Below are 27,094 nucleotides of genomic sequence, written 5' to 3' on the forward strand. Positions count from 1 at the left end.
CTGCATCTGGTATAAAATAAAGCCCATTCTTTGTGACAAGCAAAAAAATATTAATCCTTTTTTTCTTTTTACTTTCTGTTTTGCAGAAATCATATGAAAAAGATTCCAAGTGCTTGAACAAACACTACATTCAGACTGGAGTTGGCATTAACTGTGACAAAACCATGTTGCACAAACCCTTTCAATTCACAAAGATTTCAAAAGTGTTATTTGGTTCTTGTGGCTCTTAGGTGTCAAGATTTGATTTAATTTGATTCGATTTGACTTAAAAAATACTTATCCAAGCTTTTTATATTTGTGTTATACACTGAAAATCTCAAGCAATTTGTCAGTTTTTTTAATCAGTAAATTGTATCATTATAAAAAAACCCTCCCATGTACAAACTGCCATCCTGTCTGTTGCATTTCAACAATTTAACACAGATAGACAGTCTTTGAAAGTGAAAAGTTCAGATTATCAGTAAGAAAAATGGCTTCAGCTTACAAAAAGTATTTGCAGCATAGGAGTTGAAAAGGGTTTTGTTTTACGGGTTTTGTTTGTTTTAACGTGGATCTCCAGAAAGTTGCAGAACCACATCTCTTTCAAAGGTTTCTGATGAGCACTAGGATCCAGCTTCTCACATGTAAAACCTCTATGTTTATGTATATTTTTTATTTAGCAATCAACAAAAAAATAATTCGGATCACATTCTTGCCCTTTATTATGCTTATATATTCTTTTGGACTTAAGAAAGCAAGCTGCATTTTACCCAGAGTTTAGTACCCAGTAAAGGGCATTCTACCCCCAAGACTGTTGCTGGGCTATTAAAGTAATTGATGTTTTTTTCTTGTCATCTGTCTTAAATTGCTGGATTTTGCTCCTGCCCTGCCACCTAGCAGACTGCCTCTGGAAAACAAAAAACGTTTTTCTAAAGCTCTGTAAGGCAATTTACTCAGAGAGAAAAAATGTTCACCTCTTGGCTAAGGACACTCCAAAATTCCAAATGCTTGAACTCCTAGAAAGTATATAAATATAAACAACTAAATAACACATCTCTAGACCAACTTGTTGAGTTGTTGAGCACATGAACTTTACATGTCTGAGGCATTCAATTTTCCTGCCCTTTGTTTTTTCCTTCTAAGGCTTTAGATTTCTGCCTGTTGGAAATGAGACATGAAAATGGAAAACGACACAAACTTGTGCCCACATGAATTCTGTTTTGTATTTCTGTGTTGGTCACAAGCAGCAAGGCGTGTTGCTCACTCAAAATCAATAGCAGCATGAACTCATTTGGACTCTCCTAGGGCAAGAGAGTTGGCTGGCTGGTCAGAAGGACCTTCATGAAGTCAGCTGGCAAAGCCTCTGCTGGTCTTTAGGGTTGTGTTTGACATAGCATAATGGAATGGAAACCTGACCTCATCAGCTCAGATACCTCCCTGTCTTTTGGGAAAACTGAGTTGTGCAATATAGCCTGTTCTAGTAACTTCTGGCAAACACAGGCCAACCTTTTCAGTCCAGCAGTGACAGCCGGGTAAGCTGTATGTCAGGATCATTTCTTTCACTTGGGTTAAAACAAGGGGGTAGACTTTCCAAGCAATCTTGTTGTATAAACTTAATGTTAAAAATTGTTTGGTTTTCCAACCCACCGAAAAGGAATAAAATTAACCCTGTCTCTTTGCAGTTCCCCAGGGTTGTCTCACTTACAGTTCGGAACCAGTTGCTATGATAGCTGTGATAGCAGACAGCAAACCAGTGCCTGACAATAGATATCCTGTAAGAGAGAGGATGTTTATCACAGTTATTTATATTGATTTGCATGACTTAGGAACATTGTACCATGAGCTGATGCAGGTATGTGCCAGCAACAAGGTGTCTCTAACACACTACAATACTGCTAAAAGCACAAAACAGAACTTCAGAGTTGAATTTCAGTGAATAAAATATATTATGTAGTGGTCTGAATAAAGAGAGATTTGCATTTCCAAAGCATGTTAATAGTTTTTACAGTAGGAGAGATATGTGCTGCTTTAATATTACTGTACCATTCTAACAAGTAAGCCCATACTCGAAAAGTGCATGAACAAGAAGCAGGACTTCGTGCTATAGCCTAACCCTGCAAAAGCAAAGGACTGGCACAATAGCTATCATGAACAGTATACAGATAAAGATCACTGAAACAGCCATACATGAATGCAGGCATGCTCAACCCTGCATAACCAGAAGTCAAAAAGAAAAGAAAAAAAAAAAAAAAGAAAGAAAAAAAAAAAAAGAGAGAGATTTTTCTATTTCATTGACCATAAATACAGTTAAGTCCCACAGTCCCAGTGAATTCAGTACCACGGTTTCAGCACCTTCAGTTGGAAAGGCAGAAAAGAAGCTCCATCTGGTGGTGTGGTTGATTGTAATTGCTTTTACGTTTTGTTTAATTGCAAATGCATTTTTCCTCCAGCAACCAAATGAAAAAAATGAAGGTACATATAAAGGATCACCTATCCTGCAAACTGAACTAGCATTGCTGAACACTTTTAAATCAGAAAGCACTTTAAAAACAGGACCACCTGCTATTTGAAGCAAACCAGTGTTGAAGCCTTTTGATACAAGGCACATGTGATCCTGCCACAGTACTAATCTAGGACAGAAACAGATCACCAAACAAAAATGAAAGGGTGTCTTAGCACACTTCAAGAGGTAACTTGGTGCAGCCTGGTGGGGAGAGAAGGCAGGAATCGTTGGCTAGAGGATGAAGGAGGAGGGGGAGGCGTGTGAATGTAGTCAGGGTTGCAGCTGAACCTGTCATATGAAAGCTTAAGGCAAGTTTACAAAGGTATTAAAAAAATACGTGCTGTGTCTCAGAGTAAGCCATCTTCAGTTAGTTATTTTTATAAGAAACTCACTTCCTTCAATGAAGAATTGGCAATTTTGTTAGAAAATACACTATTTCTCATTTTCAAAATAATCTTAAACTGTTCTAGCTGTTAACAGATTTGCAGCATCTTATTATGAAAACTAAAGCAGATGCTTTAATCACTTTCTATGTAATAAAATAACTACATTTTAAGAAGCCACTTCTTCTTCCCTGCCTCTACTGTGCTCGTATTGCCTGAGCTGTGAAAATGGTAGACTTCTTGCATGCGCTGACAAATGCAATAGAGGAATCTGGTTGCACAGAACAGCTTACAAAGAATAGAGATCAGGCTGACCAGTACCTGTACTGGATATTTGCAAAGAATTCCTGACCAAACCAGAGTGATGCTGATGGTCAAGTAAAATAATTTGACCTAAGCCTACAAATCATTTTAGCAAATATTCAATTGCAAATATACACATAGATATAACATCTGAGTAATTGCAGTGAAGTCACTGCTTTGCAGGACTGGGAGATACATTGCTCCAGGCTGATGTTAAAAGATGTTATAAGCATGATAAAATAGAAAACTAATTAGTGAAATAATACTAAATGTAGCTAATGAAGATCTATGCCTAGTTTCATGTACAAACTTATGGCTGCTCCCGCTCACTGCAGGATCCATGGCAATTTCTTTCAAGATCAGTCCCAGTAGCCTACTCAAAGTTTGTGCTAAACAGCAGCAGTCTTAAATACAGATAAACCCTGTCCTGCTAAGTCAGGGGAATAAAATATACTTTGCCTACTCTTTCGTAGTGCCCAAATTTAAATGGGGATGTATGCAGCATTTCATCAAATCAATGCATTGTTACTTTTTTCTGAAGAGTAAAGAAGAACTTGGTATTAATTACCCACAAAAAAATCTTTGTTAAAAGAATGTTGCAAATAGAAATTTGAGCACTGATACGCTAGAAATTGCCAAAGTCACATTGCATTTGTAACCTTAATGCAGCCTTTTTGAGTGTAGCATTTAGGTTACAGCCTTTAATTATGCCGTCTTTGGCTATTTTTCTGTCAGGACTGCCTTGCTAAGCACACAAGATGGACAGCTACTCAGTGGTGGTGTCATTGGTTTTTTCTACGTTGTTCAATGTGCAGCTGTAGGCCTTCCTTATTGAACAGTATTCCAGTCCGGCTCTGAAGATGGGTTCAGATTTCCTCACAGGATCCTCCATAGTGCTCAGCACCACAATATCTTCAAAGTGCTTCAGAAATAGTAGACTACTATGAGATTAAGTATTCCTGATTTTACCATTAGAGAGCTGAGCTGAGAAAAAGGAAAAATAAAAAGCCTTCATTTATTCTAAGTGCCCATTTTGGAAGCGTGCCACTTGACTTCTGAGGTTGCTTATCAGTTTATAAGATGTGTTCAGAACATCACTTCTTTTAATTTCAGCTAGAGCAGCAGCAAATGCTCAGCACCTGAGAAATCTGACTGCTTGGATTCTGAGGGTAGGAAGTTAATAGCATGCAATATCTAACCAAGCTGGTGTAAGCAATTTGCATAACCTTACTAGGTTAGGTTAGAAGCGGCAATAAAATTTAGTCCCTTGTGGCTAAAAATCACTTAGTCCTATGGCAGGACCATTATTTCCCTTCTGGCATTCTTTGCAATTTGAAGCAAATTAAGTTCAAGTCCTCTAGCCATGTAAGTAGTATGTGATCGTGGCATTAAAGCCTTATAAAAAAATATTATCATGATTCATATCATCATGATTTGGGATTGCAACCTTAATACAGGTCTTTTAGGCTCTTATTCTTTCCCAGTACCAGCTTGGCACAATTCAAGGCAGTTCCATTTACAAGCCATCTGCAGATATTACATAGTTCACATTATCATACATTAAATATTTAAGAGTAAGTGTAGCTAAATATGTTTTCTTTGCTGGCATCTGGATTACTGATCTGCTGTAACTCAGCTTCTGTCTCCAGTTTCATATCCAACTAAAACAAAAAGACAAATCCCACATCTCTCCTATTTCTTTTCACTCCCAAACTGATGAGACATTTAAAGGCTGCTACTTCCATGATTCAGTACACCCTTTCTAATGTCTCTACAATATGATAGACTTTAAAAGCAACTTAATGGTGGCAAAACTTAGCTGTTTATCTTTTTTACTTGGTGAAGCACAACTCAACTCACTTCAGTTTGAAAATATTTCAAGAAGACACACTGTAAGGATTTCAAAACCAATTCAGTCAGAAGCAGATACTGCTTTTGAAACAAAGATGTTCCTAAATAAGGAGCACTGCCATTCACACCTTGCTCTGTCTCCCACCCAAACAACAAAAGTGCATGGACACATTTAAACTGAACAGAAAGATTTACTGCTCTACATTTATTCTGCTCACAGTAGCAGTAAGTAGCTCAATGACCACTCAACACGTTGGACTTGTTGCTTTATACCAGGAATAACTTCACTGACGTTAAGGAAGTCATTCCAAACTTGAACAGCTGTAAATAAGTACAGGATATAACTCTGAAACTTCTAAGTAAATCATAGACTGCAGAGTCTCAATTACAAATCGATTTATGGTAACTAATGTCCCTCTTCCTTACATACCATTATTTCCTAAACATATAAGCAGTCCTACACAGATTCTTTCCACCCGAGCACCTTACTTGCAGACCTAAGGGTAATTCAACAATATCAAGAGTAGTCAGACCAATCTTAGGAAACCAAAATTTGGAGCCCTTAGTTATCTTGTGGAGTGATTTATTAATCAGGCCGAAATGACAAGGAGGAGCAGCTTAACAGCTAAGGGGGGAAAATGAACTAATGAACTGAGCAAGAGTTTAAGAGCAATGGATTCCTTTTAATTCTGAATATTGAATGGAGTCAGTGATTAAACTAAGTTAAATGACCTCAAATGCCTATTTCAAGTTATTTTCTCTCCTTCCTAGTTTTCCTTTTTTACCCATTGTCTGAAGATTGTACATAATTTCACTTAATTTTATATGCTGTTTTCTACTTATCCCCCCCAGTGACCAAAAAATGGCATTTTTTACTCCTCCCACAAAAAGGATGCACCCATTCCCCAACAGAAGTCACTTCCTTCTCACTCCAAGAACAACAGGTTTATCTTGACCAAATGCAGAGAGCTTGAATTTAACGGTGAAGCCTGTCTTAGTTTCAAATTTGAAGATTAATGACTCTATGTAAAATTCTATGTCTCTTTCCTGCCATATGTTCAGGGCATGTCTTATCATTACAGCTTAGGCCTGAATCCATGTAGTCATCCTTTCTTGATTCATAATTACAGAACAGGAAGACCCACAAAGTATTGGCACTGAACAGCAAGAAGATGCAAGTCCCTTGCTTTATTTTCACATCGAAGTGCAGTGGTTAAAAGCAGTGAGGTGGTGACCTTTCAGTATGTTCTGCAGAGAGCTCTAATCCTCCAGGCAATCAGTGAAGTAAAAAATATTATTTGAAATGCTGTGTCTTCACACTGATCCAACTTTAGTTGTTTTCTGGATTGGATGCAGTTTCTTGTCCGGATGTTTCAGCTAAAACAAAATTCCAGACATGTACAAAGGCTTCCCTGTTCCCAAAAACATTTGGCCAGAAGCAGTAGCAACAACTTTGGCAAGAAGTTCATCTGAACATAAACTGCTGGCAGGCAGAAATACAAGGACACAAGCTATAAAGAAAAATTGTTCTTTCCCATCATGGTAACCAGCAACTGCTTTGCTGCGAATGGGTTGTGTATCGAATGATGCACAAGCTCCCAAAAGCAAGAGCTGACCTGTAGTGGCAGAGCTTTTATTAAATTTCTTTTCTCAGACACTTTATGCATGAAAAAGAATAGAGGAAATCTGACATTTGACCAAACTGTTCGGAAAAAATTACATTTATAGAAAACACAATTGTTTTAAATTCACCAAAATTTAAATGTAAATGAAAATTCACAGACTGCTTGTCTTTCAAAGTGGCATTTTTAATATTTCATTAAAATATGGACTTAAAACAAGAAACAGAAAAACCTGGTTTTAGATCTTACTCACACCAGAGCTTCCAGGTGACAGGAGAGAAATGGTTGAAAGCCTATTTATTAACACAACCTGCAGAATTAATCCGTGTTTATGGGTTCTTTGAACATTAATGTCAAGAATTTTGCAAAGAATTTACCTATAAATCTTGAAAAATGGGAACTTAAAAGTCTGAATTCACATGGAAGTCTCAGTGTGAGACAGGGATATACATGCTGACTTTGGTGCAGCTTGTGAGAACACTGTGATTTGGCACCAAAATGCCAATGTATAAATAATACTTGGGCATTACAGGAGTAGTCTACAAAATAGTCCAAGCACTAAAAATATATCTCAAGTGGAAAGATAAGGACAGCCTGCTAATAGAGAATAAAATTTTATAAAGTTTTTAAGTGGCATTGTTTTAAAATTTCAAGTCATATCTTTAAAAGTGATTCATAATATGGCAGGCTATTGAAGTCCATGTCCATAATTGCAAATATAATAAAATACACATTTTGGAACAACTCTGTGTGTAAACATCCTTAATCCTAATCACATGAATTACGTTAAATGAGAAAATTAGGATTTACTCCAAAGTAAGTGTACTGAAACATGGACTTATGTGTACAAATCACTCTTAACTCTGTTTTTCTGGAGTAGCTATTTTAGTGGATTTCTAGATTTGAACTATTAATCTTGCTCAGATGAATGAAATATACTATTCTACATTTAAACATATCCTTCACTTCTGATAATGCCTCTTTGCTCCCTAAATGCTTAGATCCTCCTGGAAATACTGCTCTTATCTGGGAACAAGTAGCTTTTTAAATATCTGTGGCTATTTTAAATTACTACACAGTTTCCATTGCTTGATTTCATAGCTAATATTAAAGAGAGAAATCAGGCTTACTCCAGTGGCTGCTTTGTGACTGCCTGTGCACAGGCTGGGCTGCTGAGGCAAGCTCACCATCCAGCCCCAGGGAAAAAGGTTTCCAGCTGGCACAGAGGACTGTCTCCTCTCTCTGTGGCTTTCTTCCTCTGCTGGCACCATCTTCAGCCTTTCTTTGCTTGAAAGAGGCAACCACATTGCTTTGATGTGGCATTGCAAAACAATGATTGAAATTACTGCACTAAAGCTGCAAGTCCAAACCTTGCTGCCCATCCTTGGTGAGCCAGCCCCATGTGAGCTGGTAGAAGTGTGCAGTGCAGCGTGGAGCCCTTTATGATTTGGGGGTGTAAAAGAAACAGTTTTATGAGGGGGAAATGCCAGTGGTTTTGCAAGCCAAATACTTATTAACATACACAGGAGTGCACAATAACATGTACAGGAAATATTACTGATTTATTGGTGGAAATGACAAATCCTCCCCTTGAAGCACAGTGGAAGCTTGAGCTGTGACAGGAAGGAATCTTAAGATCTTAAGAGAAAATGCTCCCTACCCTGGACAATAAATTTCTACACCTCTTCTTTTTAAAGATGCACATGGAAGGGAATCCGTAGTTGTATTTTGGGGTAGGGCTTTTTACACAGGTGTATAGTGAGAGGACAAGGGGCAACGGTTTGAATCTTAAAGAGGGGAGATTCAGGTTGGACATTAGGAAAAAGTTCTTTCCTGAGAGGGTGTTGAGATGCTGGAACAGGTTGCCCAGGGAGGTTGTGGATGCTCCCTCCCTGGAGGTCTTCAAGACCAGGTTGGATGGGGCCTTGAGCAATCTGATGTAGCGGGAGGTGTCCCGCAAGGAGGTTAGAACTAGATGATAATTAAGGTCCCTTCCAAGCCAAAACATTCTATGATTCTATAATTTTCTCTTTGGTTTGCATTCTGTATCTTCATGGCAGTGCATTAAAGTAACAGTGTGATCTGCTGCAATCCCAGGAGCAGCACTGATGCTTTAAGTCTATAATCAAGGCAGTTTTTTGCAGGGACAGCTCATATCCTTTAACAGACCAATTGATATAACTGTAAAAATTAAGTACGGGCTGAGGACGAGACTGCTACGAGTTTAACGTGATCACGTTAATTGGTTAGTCAATTTGAGGAATAATAGTGCCTGTTCTCTGTAGTGCTGAGACAGGATAACTTGCAATGGAAAAGGCAGCAGTGTTTCCCTGTCTTGTTATGGGACAAGGAGAGGGACACATTTATTTCCCATGGGAGGCTGAGGTGGATGTGGAAGCAGCCCCTAGGACGTTTCCCAGGTGACGAAGGTGCAACTGGGGGAACATGGCCACAAGTTTGTTACCTTCTGCAGGGTAGTTTGAACAGAGGAAGAGAAATCCTGACTCCTCCTCCAACACTGGGGAGTAGCTTGCCCCAAAGGGGCACAGGTCTCTTCTTAGCCATAATGTGCACAACAATTCATCTACTTAGAGGGAGAGGGAAAGTGCATGAAAATTCCCCCTCACCATGCAGGGCCCAACCAAAATCTGATCCTTAGGAGGCAAGTGGAGGTGAAGACTTCACTTGAATATAGATGAAATTCACTTCTGCTCCCTTAGAGCCTTGTCAAATGAATTAACCTCTTTATTTATTCTCCTACTGCAGTATCACAAAAGTGAGTGTCAGGTTCCCCATATTACAAGGGTGTTGTTTTTTTTTTTAACCCTAAAAGAAACCGATCAGAGTTTCTTAATTGCATTTAAACCAAATCCAGCAACTCAGTCCATGGTTAGCATTCACTCTTCTTCCTTGAGCTTGAGTCCCCTTTGAGGACTAGCTTGGCATAAGCTTTTTTTTTTGCAATTTTCTAGAAAAACAAGTCTGAGTGGGATCATTTTTTCAATCCATCACTGCTCTGTAAAAACAAGATAGAAAGCTAATTATTCATATCTTTACCATCTTTCCACTTTCATCAATGAAAAAAGCAGTTGACATTGATTAAGAGAAATGCTGATTTTCAGAGTCTTGAACACTTTATTCATCTCAGATGAACAAGGCACCAGAGATACCTGTTTCTGTTTTGCAATGTACTAACTACAATAGCCAAGGTTAAAAGATTTAGACAACTTCCTTCTCTTCTTCTGAAAGAGAGAAGCAGTGTCTGAAAAGAAAAATATTTTGGTTCATCTTAAAGACACAAAGCAAATTCAAAATACATGTGACAAATACTTGTTTAGATCTGATCTTTTTAAACTCTACATATTATAATAATGTGTGGGGTTTTTTAAACAGAAAATCTACCAGAGAGAATTAGTTGAGTTGCTCTTCAATAATGAAAAAAACTACATAAAAGAAGCAGCTGGTCTTTGCAACTAAACATATTGTACATAATGTGAAGATCAGGCTTTTGTTTCCAGTCATTTTATACAAGAAGAAAATAATTTTTTCACCAGTCCTATAAAATATTTTAGAGATCCTTCCCTATTGCAAGCCAGTACCTCAAGGCATTGATTTCCTCTTGACTATTATCAGCCTGTAACTGTTCAAGCATGGAGAGAGTGAATTGCTGTAGAACTGCATTACTCTGTCACTGGTTTGAAATCCCTGGGAAACCTGTGTAAGTGCTACAAGGGCTGTGACACTTAAATTACTTGAAGTTTAAAACGTTTTGTTGTTGTTGTTGTTTGACAAGATACAGAAACCCTATACCTAATTACTCACAAAACGGTAACAACACAATAAAAATGTCAGCATTTACCTACAATCAGCATACATATATATGACCCACTGAAAAACAGGGAGATGCTGTATGTTACAGCACAGGCTACTGGAATGTTATTTTTTTTGTAAGTAGTTCAGTATCTTCAGGGAGTTCTCTAAAACACATATATACTCTAGCAGGACAAGCAATGTAAGAATGGGTTAAAGTTAATTGCCTGACACGTGAACCAAACTAATTGAACAGTGATGTGAATCCTTCAGTGCTCCACTGAGCCGCACTGAATGACACTCCTTCCAAAATCCCTAAAATACTGACTTAACTCTGAATACACAACCATTCATCTTCAGTTTCTTGACCCTTCCCCACCATGTTTACTCCTCATTTCTTTTCCCATCCATTTGTATCCCTAGCAGAACGTGTGTGCTGTATTAGCATAGAGAAGCTCACAAAAAACCCCAAATCACAAAAAAAAACAAACCCAAAAACACCAAACCCAACTCCACAGGCTGCTTTTAAGTTGAGCTTAATTTCCTCTCTGGATCTCTGGGCTTATTGATTAGAGGCTTGAACTTCTCACCCCTTCAGTACAACAGGCTTTCTGATCCCCACGGTGTGATGCTCGTCTGCTTGTGGGCATGATAATAACTGACATGAATCACAGTGCCTCACCCATTAATGTTTGCATGCTTTAAATTAGAGGGCTTCTGTGATTGCATAGCTGGTTTTGATTCATAATTATGCAATTAATCCAATTTATACAGGCAATGCTAGTGCAGAATTCAGCCCTCCTCCACAAACATTAATGAGCCAGTGACCTTGTAGCTTCATCTCAGTCTCAGGCATTGGAGGATACAGAGCAGCAAGGTCTGGATGTCACTTCAGTAAACAACCACTCGGAAAGCATGTGCCCCAAACAAGTGGATCTGCATCAGCCTAACAAGCCAGAAACAGTAACTCCTCAATAGCATCTCTCCTTGAAGTGGGCAAGCATGGTTCTGGAACACAGACCTTGCAAGGACCAGCCTTTTCATGCTGCTGTTTATAGCCACAAAGTCAGCAGCATCGGGCAGACCCAAACGCAGACAGAGCACTGGAAAAGTGCAGGCTGTGCTAGAAGCAGAGCCTGGGCACATCGACCGCTGAAGCTGGGGCCGTAACATAAATTCACCAGACTGGAAATTCAGATCTAGAACACCTAAGTGCTATGTGCCTCGGCTAAACAGCCAGGAACTCACCAGCTAGTGAGCAAAAGCGCTTGAGTTATGCTACCAAACCAGCAAGATATAGAGCTACTGAACAAGTAAACTTGCAGGAATGTTATGGTTCCTGCCTTTGTACCACTGTAGGTGTTGAACAAACGACCGGACTCTCTCCTGGAGCGAGTCCAGAGGAGGGCCGTGAAGATGATCAGAGGGCTGGAGCAGCTCTCCTGTGAAGACAGGCTGAGAGAGTTGGGGCTGTTCAGCCTGGAGAAGAGAAGGCTCCATGGAGACCTTATAGCAGCCTCCCAGTACCTGCAGGGGCTACAGGGAAGCTGGGGAAGGACGTTTTACCACGACATGTAAGGAGAGGACAAGGCGGGGACAGTTTTAAACTGGCAGAGGGGAGATTTCGGTGAGGCATGAGGAGGAATGCCGGCTGCGGGGAGAGGCTGGCACAGGCTGCCCAGGGAAGCTGCGGCTGCCCCCCCCGGCAGCCAGCGCTCACGGGCCGCGGGATGGGGCTTCGGGCACCCCAACTGGGGGTGTCCCTGCCCACGCGGGGGGGCTGGAGCGGGATGATGCCCAGCACCCCTTCCAGCCCAGCCCATCCCGTGATTCACGATTCCACGAAATGACCCACAACCCATACAATTATATATATATTTTTTTATTTTTTTTTTTTTTTACACTAAGGAAACTCCCCACCCCGACCTACACCCCGCCAACTTCTCCTCTTGGCATCCGGCCCAGCTACGGGCGAGGAACAAAACGAGCCCCTCCCTCCCCGGCTTCCCTGCAGCCCCTTCAGGGTGCTGCTGGCAGGCGGCCACAAGCTCTCCCCGCGGCCGAGCAGCACCCCCCCCTCCCCAGCCTGCCTCCACGGCACAGCTGCTCCAGCCCTCCCCTCCCCGCCCCGGAGCCGCCCCGCCCCGCCCCGCCGGGGCTGCAGCCGGAAGCGGCGGCCCTGACGGGCGCAGGGGGAAGTGACCTGCCGGCACAGCCTCCGCCCCGTCCGGCGGCGTGCCCGCCCTGGCCGCCCCGCCATGGCGCTGCCGGCGGCGCGGCGGCTCCGCCAGGTCCCGCGGCACCTGCTGCTCTGCGAGAAGGGCCACGCGCGCCACCCGCGCTCGCGGCACGCGGCCCACGTGCGGGGCCACGCCTACAACTGCCGCGTGAGTGCGGCGGCGAACGGAACGGAACGGAGCGAACGGGCCGCGCCGGTTAACGGGCCGCGCCGGGGCGGGGGGGCCCCGGGTGAGACCCGGGTGAGACCCGGGTGAGACCCGGCAGGTCCTGGCAAGGGCCGCTCCGCTGGGTGCTCCAGCTCCGCCAGGCGTCCCCCGGAAGGGTCCTCCGGCCTTGCCGAGGGGCCCCGCACGCCGCTTTTAGGGGGGGGGGAGGGAATAAAAAGGGAAAATCGGGAAAAGAAAAAACAAAAAAAAGAGGACTGGTCTCCCGCTGGCGTGGTGGTCATGCGGCGCCTCGGGGGGCGAGGGGCTGCACGGCCGCGGAGTGGGTGGAAGAAGGGTGCCCCGGCGGGAGAGGCGGCGGCGGCTTGCCGGTGCTGCTCGGGCAGGGACGCGGGGAGCGGCGCCCGCACCGCCCTGGTGCGAGCGGGGAGGGACTGAGGGGGTCCCTGCCCCTCCGTCTGCCGGAGCATCACCTTGTGCTGTCATCAGCAACTCCTTCCTTGTCCTGGGCAACTTAAATGTTGGCGAGGCCCGGCTTTGCCGGCTTGCTCTCGCTGCTGCTGCACGCGTCAGCCAGGCCCGCTTGCTGTTTCCTTAGTCACTTTCGGAGCAGCTAAGGAGAAGCCTTCTGTTTCTGTGGCAGGCAGGCAGCCCGTCAGTCAGCTGTGACTTCTCGTGTCTCTGTCTGCACAAAGGGAGGTGATAGGTATTCGTTCTCCATCAGCTTCTTTGTTTCAGAAAATAAAAGGTTTTATGAGAGGTAGAGCGGGGAAGGAGCAAGGGAATGAACCTTTACCGCTGCTTAAGCGTGGTTATTGGGCAGGTTGGTGCTTGCCCATGTAATAACCTGGTTTGCCCTGGTCTCCCAGGCTTAGAAGTTCTCTTGATGTATGAAATGCAGGCAGGACAGGTTTTAAACAAAAGCGAAATTAAAGGTAGGCAATTGGACCAGAAGACTGAATGCGGAGTGGATTAAGAAAAGCTGGGTTGATGTGGAAGCTTTTCCTACCTTAAATTAGAAACCTGCTACAGAAATTGTAGCCTTAATGTACACCTTATGACTTCTTTGAGGATCGGAAGCATGTCTTCTTCAAGTTCTGTTCTGTTCACTCCTGCTCTCCAAAATACTCTAAAGAGGAGAATGCATTGATTCAAAAACCAGTTTAAATTCTACTTTGGTCTTCGCATTTCCACTGGGATTGCATACATCCTTGGCCTACACTTTTAGCTATAACTGCTTCCTGCAGCAGGGCCTGAAGGAAATGTTCTAGTGTGACTTCAAGCTAAATTTAGAGTGACGTGAAACAAATTCGTTCCTTAAGTCATGCTGTGTAAAATCATGCCTTAATGTAGCACCTCAAATGCTGTTGTATAGCACGTGTAATGCAACAACCATGTAATGTCTTTGCTGTACTTGGAGACTTTCTGCAAATTGATACATTTTGAAGACAATAGTTTGAAATTATTATTTCTTTTGTCTCATTTTGGTGTAACAGACTGATTTACTTGAAGAATTTTTAAAAATTATTTCTTGGTTTTCTTCCAAAACAGATTTTAGGATATAATGTACATTACAAATATGTTCCTCATAGGTGTCTTTTTTGATCCCTGAATGTGGCATGCTGCCTGAAGTGCTGAAAAGTACTATTGCGGATGTTGGAGAGTACTGCCTGGTGAGGAATTTATCAGTTCACGAATTGGTTGCTCACGAATTCATTGATGCTTTTGTGAAGAAAGGTAAGGAGCTAATCAGAAGGTGACATCTGTTATTTTTCTGCTTTGTGGTGTGTCAACATTACTTTGCACCCAGTAGGTCCAAAACTTCTACGACCGTTCTCTCTTCATTTCTCCCTGTTCCATGTTAATTCTGGAAGCCAGCTGTCAAGAGGGCTTCAATTTATACTCCTTCTCATTTGTGTTCTACATCTCATCTTCATGCAGATTCCTGCAGAAATCAGCTCCCTTATCCCTTTCTGATTCCTTTATATTTCAACACAGAGCTGTTAACTGTGTTCTGCAGCAGGCAAGACAAAAAGAGGAAAAAAATACGTTGTTTCAGAGTTGGGGGGAGTGGTGTTTGCTAATGGAGCCGTGGTGGCTTGTCCTTTATGGGATGTAAGAGCCAAGAGGATGTGAAGAAAGATGCAGCCTCTTGCCCAGCAGCTTGTTATTGCATACTTGGAGCGTGCAGTTTTCAGCAAGCAGACCCTGCCCATTTGGTTCGTGATACACGTCGTACCTTTCCAGTGATTTTCAGAGGGCAAAAAAGCTTGAAAGGGGAAAGAGAACAGAAAAGAAGAAACTGGAGAATGAGATCTGTTATTGTCAAAATGTGGGACTTTCTTGTATTTCCTTTAGTCTCAATAAGGGCTTTTATGCCAGTAGTTTTGTGGAAGTAGTACGACACTTGGTATACCAAGTTTACAGGATATGACTCTTATATTTTTAAGAACAAAATTGGTTGTGGCAGATGATGCTACAAAATATATATAGTAATATGAGTGTCTTCCACCTTGTCTTCAAGTGAACTAGTGCTAGAAAAATATAGGGTTTTCTATTTGCTGAGTGGGAAGGGTCACAGCTGGAAATAAGAAGTGTTTGTACTGAGGCATATTGTTAATGTTATCTGTATTACACGTCCTTTAAAATAGTGCCTATCCAAGGTTTATAAAACCAATAACAAAATGCTGGTTTGCTTGAGAAGGCAGAAGAAAGTTGATGATGACACAAGCGTTTAGAGTGATTCAAGTGGTATTTGACATGTTTTACTAGCTTGAGATGAATTGTTCATATTGTCATGTCTGTCTTTAGAGACTCTCTAATTTCATGGTGTTCTGCTTTACTATTAAAGGTTCATGCTACGCACTTACCTATAACACAAAAATTGATCAAGATAATACTGCAGCTCTGCTACCCAATGGTATGTTTGGTTTTGGTTTTAGTAATACGTATATATTGATAATGGTCTTGGGTTTGTGGCTGTTTAGTTTTGTTCATTTGGAATGATGTAAACTGGAAAATTTAATGCTTACAGTACTTGCCAACTTTATTGGAAATATCTTTGAATCAGAAAAATATTAATTTTAATTTTTTTAAAAATTAATGCATTTAAATTATTTATTTTATCTAAATAAATTTTTAAAAACCCAAACAACAAAAACTTTATTTATAGTATTACATTGTCAGTGTGTCACCTGTAATTGCAATTGCTACAGAGGATTATTTTAGTGAAAACATTGCATTCCATCTTCTTGTTTCCTACTGGCCTTAAAGACAGAATTTGTAACAAAAAAGAAAACTATCAGTAGTGCGTAGGAACACTTTTTAAAATATTCAGTGTTTATTCTTTGAGAATTATGTGACATACCAAAAAACTCTTTTTTCAGTTGCATCACAGTTTTATGGCAAAATGGTCCATCTCAGGTGGGTTTTTACATGCAGAAAAAATAGTGAAGCTATTCTGGGCTCCAAATAAATACTCTTATTTCTGTTTAACAATAAATCAGATACAACAGAAACTCGAATTGGTCTGTCAGCCCTCTAGCCTAAGACACCATGATACAACAGATGCCCATCAGAGCATAAATAAACCCAGATTTCTTCAGAGGAGTTATTTTATGTGTCCTGCTAGCATAGTCCTAGCAAAATGGATATTTGATAGTGATTGAGTTTGTCTGATACAAGTACTGCAAGCTATGCACAGTTCCTGGTGATGTCACTATCCAAAATCTTCAGCAGTTTTATTTATATCCTATATTAGACTGTTACTTGTACAGTAGACTCAAAAGGCTGTACTAGAGATTTGTTGTGTGAAATTCTGTACCAAGTGGCAGCTGCCAGATATGGATCATGAACATAGAAGTGGAGTTGGGCCAGTGCATATCTGCTCATCACTAATAAGCATAGTTTAGTCAATGTGAGTAGTCCCACGGGAATTGGAGGAACTGCTTTTGTATGTATGCACATGCATGACTGTTTACTAAGTCAGGCCCTAATGTAGTGCAGTGTTCAACCAACAACAGAGCGAATGGAGCGGGACAAGTGGAGGAAGGACTGAGGCAATGAAGTGAGGTAGTGTAGTAAAAAAAAATTGTCTGTCTCAGGAATAATATTACACTTTTCTCGTTCTAGTTCATAAGACCTTTTTGATAAAAAAGAGTAATTCCATTACAGTATTTATTTTTTAAGGGATAATCTGGTAACCCATTTAACAGAAATGAAGGAGTCTGGATTACGTTAGGAATATCATTGATCCAAAGCTGACATTGTCTAAGGTATACAGTTCTCAGAAAACTTCAAAGGGAACATAGATAGATATTTTTTATTAAAGTTTGTTTCATTTACAGGAAAACTAATTCTATCAGTGGATAAGGATACTTATGAGGAACTTGGACTCCAAGGTCGCCCTTCTCAGTATTCCGGCAAAAAAGTAATGAGATACAGTAAGTATTATTTATATTAATACTGCTTATTTCAGATTTGTCTGTGAAAGTGCCCTGTTAGGATGTAAAGTCAGCAATGCTATAACTTCCCTTTCCTTAAAATTGCTTATTGTCTAGGTTGTATTTCTCCAGATGCAGATACAAGGACTGCATGAAGAGAAAAAATACTTCTTCCAAATAATGAAGCGGTTATAATGAAATAAATGTGTGATCTTTTGGGTATTCAATAAAATTCTTCATTTCTGGGTTTTTCGTTGTGGTGTTTATACTGGAATGATATAGGACTCAAGAAGTTTTTTTGTGCTGTGCACAGTATTCATGCCTTCCGATTTAAATTGGAAAATACTAAACTAGTTAAGGTAGAACATAAAATTTGCACATTATACAAAAAAAACAACCAACCTACCACAAACATCAGTGAAGAGCTTTACCCAAGACTTCTTGAAAGGCAGAATTGTATTATGTTTGACACATTCAAAATGGTAGTCTCCATATACCAAGTACTTGGAAATGTTGCAATTTTTTAACAGGTGATTTTTGTAATATTTTTCTTGGTAAAGAATAAAAAACCCCATTAACACTACACAATTTCAAATGTATTAGAACTGGCAGTAGTTGATAGGTAGTTACATTAAAACTTTAGAAGGGGAAATTTGTTATCTGTAATAATTTTGGCAAAATGTGACATCATTTTACTATTTAGTTTGTCAAGTAAAATGTATGATTGAATTTCTGTCTGAGAAATAAATGTAGCTTTAGCCTGAGACTGACTGATTTAGAAAAAAACAGTTGAAAAAATGTGTAATTGCCATATATGCAGCTTTTCATGTGAGAAACTAGATTTTTTTAGTGCTAAAAGCTTGCCTAACTACCAGAGTATTTTCAAGGTGCTGTTTGGGACTTCTGTCACTGCCATTACAAAAGGAGTGTCCCTCCAGTCAGTACAAGGCAGTTCCAGATTATATCAAAATAAGGACAGCAGGAGATGCATATTTATTTACGTGATGGGGAGGCATATTTGCATAATAACTAAACAAAGTTGCTGTGTATGTGAAAAGTAAATGTAACATTCTTTGGTTTTGTGGGGTTTTTTTAGATCTTAATGAATTTAATGTTAAAATTTATCACAATTGTTTTTGTACATTTTTACAGTTATAACTATTGACTTGACTGATTCTGGCTTTCACCCTGATAGCAAGAAACATAACAGAGTGCTTTGGGCCTTGAAAGAAAAGAAACCTTTAGAATTTGACTTCCTACTGGCTTGGTATAATACAGGTAATAAGAGCTAAATCTAAAACAAAAATATAATTGACAATGAAATCCAAGTATTTTCATTTCAATTTCAATGTCAAAATGCATTTTTAGTGAGGGGAAAAGGCGTAATAACTTCTGTTTGGGTGGGATTTTTTGGGGTTTGTTTATTTGTTTGAGGGGTGTGTGTTACTTCCTGCACACCAGAATGTTTCAGTTCAGAAACACAACAGTGATTCACAGGAGGTATAATAGTTGCTTCATTTCCTTGTCTCTGTGTTGCCCAGACTTTCTGGTGTAACTTCATCTATTTGGTAGTGCTGCCTTTTCTTTATAAATCTGTGACATACATCACTGTTCTTAATACACTGGTTTTAGGTTTTCTCGTTAATATGTTTAAGTTATATATTTGGTGTAGTACTTGAGGTGGGGAGCTTTTGTTTCATCAGTAGTTCTAGGACATGTACACAGTGAGCCCTGGTTTCTATCTTGAACTATGTACACTGATACACACAGTCTGCTATGTTATCACGTTATTCTCAAGATCGGAGAAGAGGGAGAGGTTGTTATTCTAAGAAATTGTATTGTCTCAAATCACCTGTCTTTTAGAACTCATTTACCTACTGTTTTCTGATTACATCAATTTCTCTTCTGGAAATTAAGTGTTGCTCTTCTGAGGGTCAGTTTACAAAGTCCTCAGTTGCTTGTATTATCTCAGAACAGGCTGTATTTACATAGAATTGACAAAAGCTGCAGGAGTCCTACTGCAAAAAATGTTTTTCTTCATCGTAGCTGTGTAGCTTTTAGTGTGGTTCTGCTTTGAGTCACTAAGAAGTCTCCACACTAGTGAAAGGATGTTAGAGAGGTCCCTGAGAATGCTTTCCGGTAATGGAACAACTTGTCCTTGGCACTATCTCTAGACATATCAAGGAGATGGGGGTCATCAAGAGCAGTCAACATGTTTGACTAACCTCATAGCCTTCTATGAGGAAATTACTAGGTGGATAGATGATGGTAGAGCGGTAGATGTGGTATACCTTGATTTCAGTAAAGCATTTGACACCGTCTCCCACAGCATCCTTGTAGATAAGTTGATCAAGTATGGGTTTGATGATCAGGCAGTGAGGTGGATCAAGAACTGGTTGAAAGGAAGAAGTCAGAGAGTTGTAGTCAATGGGGCAGAATCTAGTTGGAGGCCTGTGACTAGTGGAGTCCCTCAGGGGTCGGTACTGGGGCCGGTGTTGTTCAATATCTTCATCAACGACCTGGATGAGGGCACAGAATGTACCCTCAACAAGTTTGCTGATGACACCAAGCTGGGAGGAGTGGCTGACACACCAGAAGGCTGTGCTGCCATTCAGAGAGACTTAGACAGGCTGGAGACTTGGGCGGGGAAAAACCTGATGAAGTTTAACAAGAGCAAGTGTAGAGTTTTGCATTTGGGGAAGAAAAACGCCATGCACCAGTACAGGTTGGGGGCTGACCTGCTGGAGAGCAGTGTAGGTGAAAGGGACCTGGGGGTCATGGTAGACAGGAGGATGACCATGAGCCAGCAGTGTGCCCTTGTGGCTAAGAAGGCCAATGGCATCCTGGGGTGTATTAGAAAGGGTGTGGTTAGTAGGTCAAGAGAGGTTCTCCTCCCCCTCTATTCTGCATTGGTGAGGCCACATCTGGAATATTGTGTCCAGTTCTGGGCCCCTCAGTTCAAGAAGGACAGGGAAGTGCTTGAAAGAGTCCAGCGCAGAGCCACAAGGATGATTAAGGGAGTGGAACATCTCCCTTATGAGGAAAGGCTGAGGGAGCTGGGTCTCTTTAGTTTGGAGAAAAGGAGACTGAGGGGGGACCTCATCAATGTTTACAAATATGTAAAGGGTGAGTGTCAAGACGATGGAGTTAAGCTTTTTTCAGTGATGACCAGTGATAGGACAAGGAGTAATGGATACAAGTTGGAGCATAGGAGGTTTAAGATGAATATCAGGAAAAATTTTTTTACTGTAAGAGTGACAGAGCACTGGAACAGGCTGCCCAGAGAGGTTGTGGAGTCTCCTTCGCTGGAGACATTCAAAACCCGCCTGGATGCCTTCCTGTGTGATGTACTCTAGGTGACCCTGCTCTGGCAGGGGGGTTGGACTAGATGATCTTTCGAGGTCCCTTCCAACCCCTAGGATTCTATGATTCTATGATTCTATGCCCTTTACATTGTTACTCTTGCCTGGGTTTTCAAGACCATGTCTGAGAGGGAGTTACTGATCTGAGAAATTAAAGCTTCTTTCAAGCTCCTTTAATAGTGTCCCGTGATTCACTTTAGTCCTTCATGTTTCCCGTTGCCCTTTTTAAGTGCTAATCGTATGACAAGAGTCTTCCCTTCTTTGTCATACAGAAATTGTTTAAAGGTTTGTGATTCCCCTCCCTGTAGTCTCCGGGAAAGAGTCACAGTGAAGACTTGCTACCATAAATGGTGACAGAAATTGAACTAAGGTGGCAGATCTTCAGACTTGGCTCACTTGCATTTATTGACTGTGGGCAGAGAGAAAAATACCTCTAGGGTTAGTATGTTTCATATGTTTGTTGCTGCCAGTGTAGCAGCATTCAGGAAGAACAGCATTCCTTTCCCTCACTTTCTTACATCCAAAACCCAGGTCAGGTCAATAATTTCCTGAATATGGAGTTAAATCTGAATGCCTTTCTGTGCAGGACTCTTGTGCTCATAACATATGAAAGACTCTTAGTTCCTTAGTACCGACAAGCATAGAACTTTTACAGATTTTTATTAATAGACATGAGGCATCAAGTAGATTCTGCAGGAAGGGGAAAGAAGGATGTATTTCATTGAGATAATCTGTGTCCTCCATGAACAGCCTTCCTGCTGATAACTAGTGTTTCTGGCTATGGCCAGCACTGCTGCAAACTTGTAAACATTTATGTCACTTTCCAAAAGCAGGTTTTTTTAGTTTTCATACCCATTTTTCCCACTTATTGGTTCTGGCACCAAGAGGAACAGAAAAAAGGAATATGGAATGTCTCATGCCTAATGATAGAGGCAAAAAACCCTTTTCTTCTCTTTCCTATTTTAATGCCATGGTGGATTTCAGACTTCTCATGAATAAGGTATTTTCTTCTTGGTCATCTAGAGACCCATTGTGACTTTATGAAAATAGAATACATTATCTGGAATTTCAAATTTAGGAGAATTCATTCCACATTAATTAGCTTACTGCTTCAAAAAGGAAGTTGGTTAATATAGCTTAATTTGCAATATGCCTGCTTAAGTTAGGATTTTAGTCTAGGTTAGGTTTTTAGAATTTTATCTGCTGGTTTGGATCACTTACTAGAGTTGAAGAAGCACGACCTTTCCCACAAGACCATGAAGGTACATCTAACTATTAATGCCACACTACATTTGAGGACTTATCACAATGATTTTTTCTTCTCCAATCCTGTTAAAGTGAGATTTGTGATTTAGTTTGATTTCTCTATACTCCCCCCTTTCCACTCTCTCTTCTATCCCTATCCTCCAGACTATCCTGGAATTCCTCTTGACATCATTGATAAATCTGTTCTCAAACATGCAGTCATCTGCTCACTTTTCCACTATTTTGGGAAGATGGTGTTCTGGGATAGCAGACACTGTAGCCAAGTGGATGGGAGAGTCTCTAGTCTTGGTGACCGATTCTGGTATTTTTCTGGGATATCATAATCTTCCAAATATATCTTATCTGAATATGACTTCTCAATTTACTGTAAATCAAGAATTTGTCTCAAAAACCTTATGGCTCCTGAGTTTGCCATCATACATAGGAAATGAAGTGTGTGGTCTTTAGTGGTGGGATAAGACCTCTCAGAATGATTCTTACATGTTCTTGTCCTCAGCTGAGAGGACTAGGAGATCCACTAGCCTGACACACTGGATAGAAGACAACAAAAATGGAGACTTTCTGCAGTTGTGAAGGCATATTCCAGGAGAATGTAAATGATGCTACAGCTTTTTGCAAAGTATTCCTGAGATCCGCAGGAATTTATTCCGTGAGAGTTGTTCATGATTCTAGAAGCCATACTGTCTGTAGGAGGCAGTTCTTAGTGAATTAGTGATACTAGGGTCTCTCCAGACACGTGGTAGTTTGGGAGGGAATACTGCCTCAGTTCATTTGAGCTTAGTTCCCTTTACCTGATCTTAGAGATGCGTTATCTTTGTGTACATCTACCACGTGTATTCTCCCTCTCAAATAGCAATGCCTGAAGGATTTCTAGAGAGGGTAAGCTAGCAGTAACCTAATGGTATAAGGCATGATTACCCTTCTAAAGCAGCGAGTACCTCTCCATAAGCACGAAGGGAATGTATGTGTGGGCACTAGCAAGGAAAAATGTTCTCTGACCTCATGTATATAGGCGTGGGTAGTCTTATGGCATGAGTGCATCTGCAGACCTCTTTGTCTTGGGGAGCAGTTAACATGTGTTCCTGTTCCCTTTCACTTGTTCCTTTACAGGACCAGTCTGAATTCCTCTTTCTAATGAGTTCATTTCATTACTTGTCCAACTGCTTCTGCTAGAGTTTTCTATTGATAGATCTACACTTACTAGTTAAATAGTAAATGTACGGAGCTATGCTGAGTTGCTGGATCTTGCACTAATTTTTATTTCCAAGATGATAAGGAATCTGAAGATTCTCTGGCTTTTGCCAAAGATAATGGCATGTAAGGAGTTTCACACACTGCATTTTCCTGTATACATATGCGAAGGATGAATGTGTTCAGTGCTGCTTCTATTAGTTTTGTTACAGCTCTCCGTGTTGTTGTGTTGTTAAGGTGCAGAGGGACCAGCGTTGATGTCATACTTTTCAAAAAACCAAATACAGTCCCTGAAGCCAAAAGTAACATTCAGCACATTAAGAGACTTGCAGTGTCCAGTATTACAAAGTAATGAACTACAAGGAAAGCCAGAGGAGTCCTGCAGTACAGAGGAACTGTTTGAATGGCTGGGTGCTGTCTTGAATCAAGTTAGCTTGTAAGTATGTGAATTTTTTTGATCTTTAAATGTATTTTAAGTAAGGAAAGCCACAATTTATTTTAAGAAAGAGCTAAATAAGAATTAAGAAAGCCTTTTTTCTGTAAGTGGGAAGTTTGCTATGCATTTAAGTGTTTATTGTAAGTTTTTAATAACTTGTCTGTGTGCTTAGGGGTACCCATGTGTACTGGTTTTGGCTGTAATAGAGTTAATTTCCTTTTTAGTAGCTGGTGTGGTGCTGGGTTTTGGATTTGTGACCAAAACAGCGTTGCTAACAGTGAGAAGTAGTAGCTATTGCTGAGCTATTGCTTACACAGTGTCATGGCCTTTTTCTGGTTCTCATACTGCCTTGTCAGTGAGAAGGCTGGGGGTGGGCAAGAGGCTGAGAGGGAACACAGCCACTACAGCAGACCCCAACACACCTGAGAGACATCCCACACAATATGGCAGCATGCTCAGCAATAAATGGTGGGGGAAGGAAGAGTGGGAAATATTCAGAGTGACAGCATTTGTCTTCCCAAGTCACAGTTACACATGATAGAACTGTGCTTTTCTGGAGGTGGCCTGCGGATGGGACATAGTAAATGAATTCCTTAGTTTGCTTTGCTTTCAACCACAGCTTTTTGCTTTTTAATTGCAATTAAATTGTCTTTCGCTCAACCCGTGTGTTCTCTCTCTAGCTTTCTCTCTAGCTCCTGGGAGGAGTGAGTGCCTGTGTGATGTCTAGGTCCTTGACAGAGTTAACCCACAGCACCATGGCATTTTGTGTATTAATTGCTTGGCATTTAGTAGCTTCAGTTTAAATTAGATTATATTCATAGATACTACTTGCTTGCTACCAGTTTTGCTTACTAAGACTTCCTGTAGATTAAAGTATATTTACCTGAGTTGTTTTTTGTTGTGCTTTTTTTTCCAGAGACAACAAGTCTTCTAGCTTCTTATCAACCTACTGCTGTCCTCAGCCCAACACAGTTGTGGAAAAAGCTTTTTTGTGCACAATCACAGGCTTTATAATTCCTGAGAAGATAATTCAGTTATTGGAGCAGCTGTGGTAAGGGCTGATAGGAGTACACCACTAAAAAAACTTGCACTCTAACACTTTTTAATTTTTGAAATCACTTTTAAATACTTCTTTTCAGTAGTGCTGTTGGAGGTAAATAGCAAAATATTAAAATGAATATTTTTTTTAATTAGGAAATGAGTTGGAAGCTTAACATTGGTACACAAAAGTAATAAACAAATTTGGGTACTTTAAGTCTGAAAATTCCTGCTCTGTATTCTAGTAATGAGTTTGCTTTTTCTCTTCATTTTTAAGAAACAATGGCTATACTGAGCTCCTTCATTTTTTAAATTCCCCCGTCTATGAAAAGCAGATGCCCTCAAATAAGTCTAATTTAGTATTTTTAACTACTGATGGGGAAAATGTGATTTAAATCCCTTTATGCTATCAAAAAGATTATTGCAAGGAACTTCAAGGTTATGACAGCATTACAATAAATTGTTACAGTGAGTTTTTTTAATCGAGTGTCATAACATGGTTGAGGTAGCTACAGTTCTGATTCAGTACATGATACTAACGTATCATGGATCATTGTGGTACATGCCTTTATTGTATATTAATGCTATTGAGAGCAAATTCTGAAAGCTCCATGTGCAAGACAATTCTTGAAGTGCCTGTTGGCTACTGATTGTAGGACTGACTCATGACAGTATTGCTGTTGCTTTATCTGCAATATGATCATTGCTCTTTGAGCAATTTTTAGATCTCATGCAGAAAGCCTCCCTAGGCTTGAGCTGGAACAGAAATTTCCTTGGCTTTTATGCTTTACTTAAGAGCAGTGGATAATGTCTGGCTTTGATTGTTTGCTATCCATTTCCTTTCTGGTGGTAAAAGTATTTGTGTCAAGCATATCCTGATCATGTTGCTTCCTCCTGTGTCTTGTTTACTCTGATAGTGACTGTTCTCAGTAAATGTTCAATCTTCTGAAAGACAATGCATGCTGTAGGAAATTCAGAACAGCTACTTTACTACTTAGAACTTTTTCTAATTACTGTAACTTGAAGGTTTGCCCTGTCTTCAAGTATGGTAGAGATAATTGAGAGTTAATTTTATTTCATTTCCTAATACCATCTGATGTAATGCTTTCCTTTGAATTTATTAATTATGCACAAAAGCAGGATTTCTGTCTCACTGAATTTTCACTTAAGTGTTTGCATCTTTGATTGATTGATTGATTGATTGATTTTTACTTTATATTGTATACTTGAACATGTTATCTATTCCCTTATAATTATTGATTACCTTGTTTTCTTCCTTGCAGTTGCTATTTTGGTGAACCAAAACTGGCAAGTTGGCTGACCTTAACTGTGCATGGCTTTGCAGACAGCCCTGTTTCCTGGAGAGAAAGCGAGCATGGTTTCCACAAGGGAGGAGAGAACTTGTACAACTTTGTCATTTTTAGAAACCTGGACTACTGGCTTCATATGGCTGTAGGAACTAATGATGATTGTCCTCCATAAAGCTACGTCTACAGAAGAAGTTTTCAAATGAACTCACGTTACTGTATACAAACCTAATAAGAAAGTTTTTATAAAAGTAATTAGGCAACAGTTGAAGTACTAAGAGGCTTTATATGTTTTTCCATCATTTATAGCCCTTAAAGGATGACCTACAATGGAAGGAATGGATCTTTGTTTCTTCACTGTTATACAGTGCCTTCTGAAAGACTTCAGAATTCTAGCTTTAAGAAGAAGATATGTTTTTGAGAGTTTAAGTTCTCAGGAATTGACTGCAGGTGATTTATCCAGGCCTAATTTTGGAATTTGAAAGTTAGTTTTACAGGTTACTAGCTAAAATACTCAGGAGGAAAGCTCATTTTGGGATTTAGCATTTTCTTTCTTTGCATTAAAGATCTGTAAAACCTTCAAATTCATGTTTAAGACATTTCAGCCCACATGCCGGCAAATTAAATAAAAAAGGAGATGTGTTTGTGATTTGTGGGGGAGGAAAAAGGTGAGCTGGAGGTACGTGACAGTGGGAGGAACATCCATTGAACCTGGAAAAGGTAAAGGCTTACAGACCAGCTCTTTGGATTTTGCAGTTTACAGTTGGCTATCAGAAACAGTGATGTAAAATGCTGCTTGCTTTTTTAATTGACCTGTACCCCCTTCCCCCCAAATATCTACTTTTAAGAGTAGCTTGTGGTCTGTGCTTACAGGACAACTCATGGAGGCAAGACTTTACTGTCACTTTACTGCAGACACATTTCTGGGAAGAAGGCTATGGACATACCCTCAAACAATGCAGCTGAAGTGAAACAGGTTTTGTTAACAATAAGAAGTAATGCTCAGAGTGTAGGCAGCTATAAAGAATCCAGGTTAACTCCTTTTGAAATCCATAAAAGCTTGGATGGTGGCTGGGGCAAAGGGGGAAAGGGTATTGGTTTTTGGTTCATGGAGTGGGTGTGTATCATTAAAGTATCAGTGCAGTGTTAAAGTGGAAGTTTTTAATTTGATGGAGCAAGAGATTAGTAGTGGAAGA

The 27,094-nt window shown here is 40.4% G+C and overlaps 1 protein-coding gene across 3 annotated transcripts; it reads left to right on the forward strand.

Annotated features, from left to right (window-relative positions):
* The first annotated feature begins 12,670 nt into the window (after nt 1-12,670).
* Nucleotides 12,671-26,547, forward strand: RPP40 (ribonuclease P/MRP subunit p40). Of its 3 annotated transcripts, none has more exons than XM_051611166.1 (8): nt 12,671-12,838; nt 14,449-14,593; nt 15,708-15,776; nt 17,203-17,298; nt 18,451-18,576; nt 23,355-23,553; nt 24,470-24,604; nt 25,875-26,547. In XM_051611166.1, the coding sequence occupies exons 1-8, from the start codon at nt 12,710-12,712 to the stop codon at nt 26,071-26,073; spliced, it is 1,098 nt and encodes a 365-aa protein (XP_051467126.1). In that variant the 5' UTR covers nt 12,671-12,709; the 3' UTR covers nt 26,074-26,547. The 3 variants fall into 3 exon arrangements, with proteins under 3 accessions (XP_051467126.1, XP_051467127.1, XP_051467128.1); XM_051611167.1 differs by lacking the exon at nt 12,671-12,838 and adding an exon at nt 12,869-12,931; XM_051611168.1 differs by lacking the exon at nt 12,671-12,838 and adding an exon at nt 12,937-12,942.
* Nucleotides 26,548-27,094: the final 547 nt, after the last annotated feature.

The sequence above is a fragment of the Apus apus genome, chromosome 2 (genome assembly GCF_020740795.1).
Source record: "Apus apus isolate bApuApu2 chromosome 2, bApuApu2.pri.cur, whole genome shotgun sequence".
Taxonomy (NCBI): Eukaryota; Metazoa; Chordata; class Aves; order Apodiformes; family Apodidae; genus Apus; species Apus apus.